Source organism: Protomyctophum parallelum (assembly GCF_964188405.1).
Source record: "Protomyctophum parallelum genome assembly, chromosome: 21".
Taxonomy (NCBI): domain Eukaryota; kingdom Metazoa; phylum Chordata; class Actinopteri; order Myctophiformes; family Myctophidae; genus Protomyctophum; species Protomyctophum parallelum.
The window spans coordinates 27,170,068-27,180,974 of record NC_139713.1 but is presented as its reverse complement, the minus strand read 5'-3'; the positions used below and the strand labels follow the sequence as shown (position 1 = coordinate 27,180,974).

The 10,907-nt window shown below is 41.3% G+C and overlaps 1 protein-coding gene across 1 annotated transcript; it reads right to left on the bottom strand.

Annotated features, from left to right (window-relative positions):
• Positions 1–2,687: 2,687 nt before the first annotated feature.
• On the bottom strand, positions 2,688–9,533 carry pdcl (phosducin-like). The gene is made up of 4 exons (XM_083793113.1): positions 9,434–9,533; positions 6,554–6,740; positions 5,160–5,341; positions 2,688–4,521 (listed from the first exon to the last, which is right to left on the bottom strand). Exons 2-4 carry the CDS (start codon positions 6,726–6,728, stop codon positions 3,958–3,960), a joined length of 921 nt encoding a protein of 306 aa, XP_083649239.1. The 5' UTR covers positions 6,729–6,740; positions 9,434–9,533; the 3' UTR covers positions 2,688–3,957.
• Between the last annotated feature and the right edge of the window lie 1,374 nt (positions 9,534–10,907).

The window sequence follows — 10,907 nt, the reverse complement described above, 5'->3', positions numbered from 1 at the left end:
GTGCAGTGGTCTAATCATCAGGCTTTCAGTACAGACATTCCATGTTCAAGTCCTGTTCCTCCTACAGCTCAATGCTGCAGTAATTTGAACTTTTCAAGGCTTGAATAAAAAATAAAAACTCAAAAGCACCAGGAGACATCTACTGATTGCCCAAAGGTGCCTTGGCTCAATGGTGTGGAGCGCTTGACCCGTTGCCTCTGCTACAGACAGTTGGCAGGTTCAAGTCCCATGTCATGACATCAAGGTGCTGGAGGACCATCGGGAGACGGTGCTCTCTCCCCCTGTTTCCTGAGATGTAATGGTTGGGGCTTATGTCTGAAAGAACCCTGTCCAGCTAACCTTTTACCATGAAAATGTCCAATTTCACATAAATGGTAAATGGTGCATGCACAATCTCTGTAAAGCACCTTGGATAAAGGCGCTACGCGCCTTTATCCAAGGTGCTTTACAGAGATTGTGCATTACATTCACCCATTCATACACTGATGGCAGCGGAAACCATGCAAGGCACCAACTAGCACATCGGGAGCAATTAGGGGTTCAGTGTCTTGCTCAAGGACACTTTGACAGTAACTCTGGGGGAGCCCGGGTTTGAACTGGCAACCTTACGGTTACCATCCAGGCACTCTACCCCTGAGCCACTGCCGCCCCACAAGGCACCTTGGGGCATTCAGCAGATGTCTCCTGGTGCTTTTGAGTTTTTATTTTTTATTCAAGCCTTGAAAAGTTGAAATTACTGCAGCATTGAGCTGTAGGAGGAACAGGACTTGAACATGGAATGTCTGTACTGAAAGCCTGATGATTAGACCACTGCACCATCAGTCAGACACTCTCAGGCAAAGTCTCCTGGTAATTTTGAAGTGATCTTTTGTGCGTTAGCCTTCAGTAAAGTTTAAATAACACAGACTCATATTAATCAGATGTTTCTTAGCGCTGTTGTTGAGGTCTTCTTTTGTATGATAGTGTAATAGCCGGGAATCGAACCCTGGTCTCCCACGTGGAAAGCCAACATCTTAACCACTACGACAATTAGAGTTTTGAGGTAGTCAGGCTGAGGCTGTGAGCCACTGCTAGAATAGCAGTAAATGAAGCTCAATAACTAGCATTAAACTTTAGGAAGAGTGGGATTTGAACATGAACTCTCTGTGCTGAATAGCCCCTACTACAACATCACTCAGTAACATCTGCCTCTTTGTACTGTTGAAGCGATCTTTTGTATGTTAGCCTTCAGATAGTAAAGTTGAAAGAATCAAGAGTTGAACATAGACTCACGTTCATCAGAGTGTAACACCCAGGAATCGAACACAGGTCCCCTGCACTGAAGGCCAACATCTTAACCACTAAGCCAAAGCAACTGCCTATGGCTCAGGGGAGATATGAGACTTTTGAGGTTATCAGGCTGAGGCTGTGAGCCTGAGTTAATACATCTCTAAATGTTCAAATCCCTGTTCTCCTATAGCTTTATAATGCTGGAGTGTTTCAACTTTACCAACTGAGGGCTAACACAATTACCAGGAGATGTTCACTGTGTGTCTGACTGATGGTGCAATGGTCTAATGATCAGTCTCTCTGTACGGACATTCTATGTTCAAGTCCCATTGCTCCTATAGCACAATGTTAATGTTTCTCATCCTCCGCAACACCCATTCTCATACACCGCTATACTTTTAAGTATGTTGCGGTAGAGAGAACGTCATCATTTTGGACCATGGGCTATAGCCCATATCGTACAGCATACGATAGCACGCCGTTTTTCATCATTTGAGGATTTGAAAAAAATGAAAAAATTAAAAAAACGATGGGTTATAGCCCATCGTTTTTTGAATTTTTGAATTAATTTTTTTATCCTCGTTTTTCATCATTTTGGACCATGGGCTATAGCCCACATCGTACGGCATACTATAGCACGGCGTTTTTCATCATTTTTGAGGATTTGAAAAAAAGTGAAAAAATGAAAAAAACGATGGGTTATAGCCCATCGTTTTTTTAATTTTTGATAAAAAAAATGTATCCTCGTTTTTTATCATTTTGGACAATGGGCTATAGCCCATATCGTACGGCATACTATAGCACGCCGTTTTTCATCATTTTTGAGGATTTGAAAAAAATGAAAAAATGAAAAAAACGATGGGTTATAGCCCATCGTTTTTTGAATGTATGTAAAAAATCTTCATATAAGCTATAAACAGTGGAATATCTATAGAGCACCGAAGTCTGACGTCACTTTCAGTAGAGGGCGCCAGTAGACAGGTTCATGTATTTTTTTAGTTGCATTATAATCACTTTTTATTATTAGTGTGGTTGCCCAAAGGGCAACCAGACTCTAGTAACACTTAGTTTATTGTGGGCTTTATTGTGGGCTATAGCACACAAAAGTTTGTGCTATTGCCATTGAGAATGCATTGGGCGTTTAAGTTAAATAACTCAGAAACTACAAAACAAAGTAAAAAGTTCCAGTATGTCTCCACAGTAAGCTGAATTATAAAATCACACCCATGTGAACTGAGTGGTGCAACTCCCCCCCCCCCCCCACTATTTCTTTTCATCATCAAAAACCGAAAGAAAAATGAAAATCGTCTGAGGGTTAAAACGTAGTCAATTGTCTGAAAATATCTCAAAGTTTGTTTTAATGTTTTCTAGAAGATCTTTGCCTTTCCCCCCAAGAAAGAAGGCCGAGAGAAGAATGATTCAAATCATCCGGTTTATTTTCTCTATAATCTTAACAGGTTTGCAGGTTTTGACAAATATAAAACTAACAAAAATGATGAGCATGTGTCATGCTCTAAAGACTTAAACACAACAATTATGATCATGAACACGCAACAAGCTTTTCCACAATTAAAGAATAAATAGTTGAAATCTGACATGGCTCCAACAAAAACAAACAAATATAGTCCTCAGTCTGCATGGCAATAATAGGTCCTCGTAAGTTATATTAAGTCCAAGTTATATTTAGTTGCATTTCAGTGTTTGTTCCGTGGCCAACAAGAAACCAGAGTTCTTGTCAGAGCACCCTCCTGTAATATTGGAAAAGGCTAGATCTTTGGCTCCTCTGGCTGAGGAAAACCAATGAAGAATAGTAGCAATAATAGTAATTTTTTTGCGTCTCTCGAGTCAGACTGTTGATTCACCCTCAAATTCAAGGAAAGAGGACGCCGTTTTCCCTTTGTTTTGCAAATGGATTTTTTGTTTGTTCACGCTCTCATAACAACCAACACTGAGGAAGGGGACGTACGTCATAAAAAACAAACTCATTAAAAAAGCGAGCTGATCTACAAGCTCACTACTAATCGCATTGCGACGCATTGAGCTTGTAGATGGGCTGTTTCCACTGTTTAAGGAACATTTTAAAAGTATAAGTTCTGAGTTCAGATGGCCCAGATTAGGTTGAGAACCTTATCCGAGACCGAGCTGTAGCGTATGGAAACAAACAAGAAACCCGAAACCCATGAAATGCGTTACACTGCACGAAAACCCAGGAATGAAGACCACCACTTCCTTCCTGTCAGAAAGACAAACTTGGGCACATTTCCAATATGCCGAGTTTGATTTGCCCAAGATTTGGGGTTTGTTTACAAATAATTATATCTGTTGGGCTATTTCTGTTGTGCGACACCTGCATACAACCAAATATAAGACAGGCTTTATGTTACAGATATGTAAAAGAAAAGGTAAAGCACATCACGTTAGGGATAGATAATAGTCACATGGAATGATGAGGTCTTGGAGAAAGCCCTCAAGGTTGGTGGTGTGTACATCGCTGTGTGTGCATAGTATCTAATTTTATTTTGTAACCGTTTGTATGATGATATTCTAGTAAACACATGCAAAGCTTCAACCCTGGCTGAGTCTTCACTTTTGGGTTTTTCCTACATAAAAAGTTGTCTAATAGTCCATGCAGACTATGTGTGACTATGTATAGGTGTGCTTCCTGTGTACGAGTGTTATAACGCAGTTCTAGTCTATATCAAGATCAGAGTCCTCGTCGCTCTCGTTGTTTTGAACGATGGCTCCGTTGCGAATAGTCTTTGCGGCGAATGCAGACTTGTCCGGCAGCAGGCCGTACTCCTGCAGCAGGGCCTCCAGGTCGACAGCAAAGAAGTCCTCTCCTAGTTGGTCAGTCACGCGCACAAAGTTGCCTATCAGATCCCCACCTTTGTAGACCAGCAGGGCAGGAAGAGCACTGCCTCTGAACAGGTCACTGGTGCTGATGGCCGAGCTGCGCACACTGCAGAACTTGACCAGCGGGTACTCCTGGGCCAAGCAGAGGAGGCTGCCGCTCATGGCCTCACAGCCTGGGATGTTTGGCTCGTAGATGTGGATCATGACCAGGGTGCTTTTGTCCTCGCTGTCTAGCGCCTCCAGGAACTCCTCTCCACTGGCCAACTCAAAGACCTGCTCGAAGCGCTTGCCGCGGCACAGCTGGCGTCGCATCTGCTCGATGCGCTGCATGCGGTAGTGCTGCAGGAAGTCCTCGTCATCCTGGCCCTCCTGAAGCATGTTGTACTCCTGCATCGTCATCTGTGAGGATGGGTTTTGATTGTTTGTATTACATGTGCTATAGATCACAGCTGATCACACCTACCTCTCCTTCACCAAAGCATTTTTTTCAGGGCTCAAAACTGTTCTGCATACTCACTATAATAATAGTTAATGTAGTATAACAATTTCTTAGTAACCGTACTAACCGAGGACACGTTTAAATCCAGTGGCATTCAAAAATTAAGGCTTGCAGATGTTAGAGGGCTGAAGCATGCTAATTTACAGATCAATGTGAAATTGTGTTTTAGCACACAAAGTCTACTACCCTCACCCAAGGCAGTGCCTATACAAACTTCTGGGGCATCGGTGGCTCAGGGGTGGAGTGGCTGGTTGGCAACCGCAAGGTTGCCCGTTCGAACCTTTGCTCCCCCACTCGTGCGTGCGTGCCCGGGGCTAATCTCACAAACTTTCAAACTTTCAGTTTCCTTGACTGTAAACTGTTATTACTGTAAATCTGCATTAAGTGTCTGCTAAATGCCTAAATTGTAAATGTGTTCCTCTACTGGTGCGTTTGAAAAACTAAAATCTACATTATAGATTTAAAAGCATTCACTGAACTCTCAGAGTTAAACGAATACCCAGTATTCATTGTACCGTGTACAAGCGGTTTAGCTTACTTTGCCTTTGATCTTGTCCTGTAGCTCTTTCTGTTTCAGTTTGTCTGCTTCTTCGTCCAGGTCAGAGCGACAGGTCATGGACAGCTTCTTGATCAGTGTCTCCATCTCCTTCTTCTGCTCCTGTCGCTGCTCCACTTCCAGCTGTTTATATTTCCTCCAATCATTGATCACACCCTTTGGTCCTGAACACAAATAACAACCAATCATTGATTGGTTGGTGGTCCTGAACCCAAATGACAAACGTCACCACAAGAAGGCTGTATGTATAACACAAAATGTCTTATCCACAAGAAAACAATAAAAAAAAGAAATTAGGATGAGTCTGCTTGATAATGCTATGTACATTGATGTGTGAGACAGAGTGTAGGGATGCAGATGATTAAGCGTTTAACCGATACGAGTTGTAATCGATTCATTTATTATTTTAGTTCTAGAAAGTCAGACTACTATTTGCTATTGTATACAGTTCACGCTCATGTTTTATGCTGTCAATTTGTTCTATTGGTATATTTTTATGTATCACAGCAGACATTCATCCATTGTAAATGGTGCCTTTTTTTATTGATGAACCCATTTAGGCCTGACGTCGAAGAAAAAAAAAAAGTTCGCTATGAAAGAATATATACCTATTCAAAGATGTGCCGCATTTTTACGATTTTTCAAAAATAGCAGATCTGCTATTTTTCAATAGCTAAAGTATAACAGAATGCTTGAAACACCAAAAGGGGTTCCCGCCCAAAAAAAACTGTTAACAAGTTTTGGTTATTGATTTATATCAATTGCTTTTAAATCGTATGATATTCAGGGACACCGCCTCCGTCTTGCTCAAGGAGCAGCCATGATCGAACCAGACCACCCCTCTACTCCCTGAGCCAATGTCACCCTAGCCATTTGTTTCAAAAGGAGAAAAAAACGCCTGGGCGAGACATGCATGAGAACTGGCATATGAGAGAGTGATTGAGTGAACCTTGTATTTTCGCTAACCAAATAACCAATAAGTCACGGAGTGCAAAGGGGCGTCACTCCAAACCAATAGGAAGTCCCCGGCTGGAGTCAAAGCCTGGAGATGGCCCAGAAAACCATGAGTCTCTTTCAGGCATGTATGCGTGTGTGAAAATAGCCAATCTATCAGCTCTAAAAGCTTGTAGATGGCATTTTTGGTCAAAACAAGGTTTATTCCACGGCAGGGAGCCGACGATGTGAAGCCCTCCACTGCACCGGCTTAGCTCCGTTTGCTAGGACCTGACCATGCATCGTCCTACTTCCTATTTTATGATCAGTAACGGAAGTCTGGAAAGGTGGCTTTTCAAAATAAGAGCTAAACTGGGAAAAATGCTGGCGTGAATTATATCATAATTTGTCAATAAATGCTAGAGCTGTAAGTGTTAAGATACCTGTGTTGACAGCACTTCCATCTGCGCTGTAATCTATTTCAGGCTCCAGGACATCCGGGTTACGGATGGTTTTGGTTTGCCCCTCCTCATCTTCACCGTCACTGCCTTCGTCTTCACTGCTGCTGTAATAGTACTGCAACTTCTCCCCCAGGATTTTGTCATCCAGGGTCGTCATGACTACTGCTCACTAGAGAGAGAGAGAGAGAGAGAGAGAGAGAGAGAGGGGGGGGGGGGGGGGGTGTCTCAGCACACTGATGCTACTGATGAAAAATATAGGTCTGTCTGTGTAGACTAGAGTGTAGACCTACTGTAGTAGTAGTACATTATTGCTTCGGGACTTAGTATTAAGTGTTAAACAGATAAGTGACAGTTTATTCTTAGACTATTGCAGTGCACAATGCGTGCCTGTTCGGGAGATCAGACTTCACTTCTATACAATGACGAGGTGAAGTCAATCAGATGAACAGCTACTCTCCCCATGCCAAGACATGCAAACAAAGGACATACAGACAGACTCCTGGAATTTATAGAATAATCGTAGCGAGTGAATATTTGTATGTAAATAATGCATTACTACTAGTATAGCATGTTGTTGCTGTTGGGTGGAAACCTTATATGTCCAAATGTCCAATTTATTATTTAAATTTACCACTTTAAAAACATTTTAAAATGGTGAAAATAGCAGCTCTACAATGCAGCTCACAACCCATTGCCACGTGTTGTGAGCTTGTACTACTACTTTTGTGTTACACCTTTGGTTTAGTTGTATGATGAAATGTAGGGCATTAATTTACACAAAAAAAGAATGAAAAGATACAAGATACAAATTACAAAATAGTAACCTAATATTTTTCAAATGCTTGTGCACAGACAAACCACCACTTGCCATGAGCAAACTCAGAAACAACAATAGCAGCAGCGCATCATGATTTGCATAAACCCAAAGATAGATAATCTTGTGGACATTGAGGCCACCAGCTCTATTGTTTTATCAACCACTCAAACCTCACAGATTAATGTCATTTAGACAGATTAAATGACTGCTCAACATGGTCAGTCAAGCATGGCTAACCAGGCTGGCAGCTGTCAAGGCAGGATTCATAAACTAGGATGAACAATAAAGTAACAACAATAATGCAGCTTTTGTCAGTAGACTTTGATTGATTCATTGATAGATTTTCCGAGATAAAAGTTCATCTGTCGGAGCAACGCCCAGTATCTGGGCTGTACACAGGGTGTACACAGGGTGTACAGCCCGGGATTCTAACCCGAGTCTCCCTTGTGGAAAGTCAACATCTTAATTTCTAGCATAAAGCTCAGGAGATAGTAGTTGCAATTCGCAACTCTCGATTTTTTAAAATGGGATGAATCTAGAGTTGCAATACCCTCCATTTACTCCCCACTCATCCAATTTGCGTTTGCAATCTGCTTGTCTTAAACGACGTGAAACTGTTAAACTCACCTGTAGTCCAAGCTTGAATTATTCTCTTTCAATCTGCCGAGCTTGTTTTTTCCCCTCGTAGACATGTTATGAGCTACTTTCTGTCAAGTGTTGGAGTTTGGAAGTGCTCGTTTTTCTTAAGGGGTTGCGCTGCTGCCTCCTGCATTATGTGCAAATGCAAAACAGATGGCATGCAGGGCCGTTCAGTGATTTACGACGAGCGCTTCCAAACTCCAACACTTAGAAAAAGAATCACTTGCACAGAATGTTTTGACAGAAAGTAGCTCATAACATGTCTACGGGGATTTTTATGAAAAACAAGCTCGGCAGATTGAAAGAGGATAATTCAAGCTTGGACTACAGCTGTTGGTGAGTTTAACATTGTCTAAGACAAGCAGATCGCAAACGCAAATTGGATGAGTGGGGAGTCAATGGAGGGTATTGCCACTCTAGATTCATCACATTATAAAAAAATCTAGTTGCAAATTGCGGCTAAGGAGATAGTAGACTTTGGGTCATCACCAGGCAAAGGCTTTGAGCCACTACTGCTACACCAGTCATTGTATAGAACAAGAACAGACTAAAACTAGTACAGGATCAATTTTAAACACTTACTGTACCCGAGTTGGCTCTGCACTTAGTTGGACCACTTTTTGATGTCTACTCTCCACCCAATCTCTTTAACACAAATAGCCAGTCTACAAGCTCAAAAAGCCAATTGTGTTTGGTGTTATTACACCAAACACCACTTGGTGCTCACAGATGGATCAGAGCTGGATAATTATATTTGGAAAAAAAGATTTAAAGTAGGGTAGGGCTGGCACGTGAAATAACTAAATCTCCAATCCGGACAATTATTATTAGACCAAACAAGTATTATTACACCATAGTGACAAGTGATCATACACAATTATTGTTATTACACCATTCACCAAATATTATCAAAGTATTATCCAAATCTGCACAGTGTGTTTTATGCTGTTTTAAGGGTAATAATTAATCATCTGCCTATGTTGGTTGTTAACAAAGAAGGTCCCAGAACCTCCAGAGAGGAAAACCTGCAATCCAATTAGTTTGTTAACGACTTAATATTAGCGAACATGGCAGAACTACTAGCGCACAACTCACCGATCGCGACGGGTTATAAACTTGTAGATCTGCTAACGTTTTGTTCTTAAATATCTATCTGTAAAAGACATACGCATACAATGACGAACGTTTTAATGTGGTTAAAAGTAGGTCAAGAGGTCCTGAGGACCAATCTGTAGAGATGCTATCGTTAGCAAGCTATGCTAAGCTATCGCTAATTCGGATTCCGTGACATTTCCCCATCAGACGAATGGCCCATGGTGGCATTTCTAACCCGTATTAATGTTGAATATCCATCCATCACTTACGTAATGGATTGTAATCATCATATTTACTAAAGTTGATCTTACCTTGTAATTTATTTCACCAGAGTTGACGTTCAAGCAGCGCAGAACTGTGGATTTGAGACTAGCGTTAGCGTATCATCTCTTCCTGACAACAAAGAGGTCCCACCTCTCACCCAATCACCGCCCAAGCGGTACGTGACGGACAGCACCAATGCACCAATCATCATCCTGGCATTGCATGACAGACACCTCAACGCACTAATCATGTGACGTGAAGAGGGACGCGCCTCGTTTAGGAGGTGCTGAAATGTACACGTTGTCCCCCACTAGATGGCACTGTTAGACTCTTATACTGATACTGATAGCCATGTTCAGAATTCACAATTAACTTTGTTTTATCTCAAATTCTCAATCTTTGCTCAATATAAATAGTCCCAGTGGTGTAAAGTAACTAAGTACATTTACTGTAAGTACTGTACTTAGGTACAATTTTGAGGTACCGGTATTTGTATTTCCAATGTCCAAATTTATTGTACTTTTACTCCACTACATTTAAAACTTTATTTACTACTTTGTAGATTTTGAAAGAAGATTAAAATGTAATGTAAATGTACTTGTAACAGAGTCTTGGCTGGACATTAAGGCAAGAATCAAGTTGAAGATAAAACAAACTTATTTTATTTAATGGCGCAACGTTTCGACCGTATAGGTCTTCATCAAGCAAATGCCATATATTTGCCCGATGAAGACCTCTGAAAAGGGTTTTTTTTTAAAAACGTTGCGCCATTAAATAAATTAAGTTTTGGGAGCTTTAAACCAATGTGCAGATGTTTTACCTTCTTCTGCAAGTAAGTAGCCTAATTTAACCACTTGATCACTATTTTATACTTTCACAAATAAAATAAAAAACATTTTATGAAAATAAAGAATCTAATAGCTCACAATGCATCGTGATGTGAACATTGTGAGCTTCTAGATCAATTTTTGGTATTTGTGATTTAATTTTGACAATCTTCGTCTATAATGACATGACACCGAGCCATTTAATAAACAACCAGGGAGTGTGCAGTGCAGTTTGGCTGCGATCAAGCCAATGGTGCCGGAGATTAGCTGTTCACAGGACATACGGATGGACGGACGGAGCGCAAAACATACATCTCCCTATGCCTTTGCATGATGGAGACAATAAACAATCCCTGTGGCGTGCAGGTGATCCTGTCCTGCCATGCAGGTGATGGCCAGTGGAATTCTTGAGCTGACTGAGTGTTGCTTATTTAAGAAGTATGAAAAGTCCACGTTTGAAAAGCAAGTTTAATGTACCCATTCAACTCATGACAGTCAAAAAGGTGTCAAAAAAGGAGCATGGTGAAGGGGCCTTACCTCATTCATATTTAGGTTTAAGGTTAAGCTAAGCTTAACCTCTAAGCTGTATTAGATCAGTGGTAAAACCCTCATCACTTGTGCAGGAGACCGGGGTTCAAATCCGGGGTAGGGTAGGACAGGAAAGTCACAGAAGGTATAGCTTTAAGTCCTTTGT

Bases quoted from the DNA above. Each gene is read 5' to 3' on its own strand.
- pdcl (XM_083793113.1), bottom strand. From the start codon at position 6,728: ATGACGACCCTGGATGACAAAATCCTGGGGGAGAAGTTGCAGTACTAT. The intron at 5,342-6,553 runs GTATCTTAACAC...ATTTGTGTTCAG, and splicing joins TGGAAGTGCTGTCAACACAG to GACCAAAGGGTGTGATCAAT. The intron at 4,522-5,159 runs GTAAGCTAAACC...CCATCCTCACAG, and splicing joins AGGACAAGATCAAAGGCAAA to ATGACGATGCAGGAGTACAA.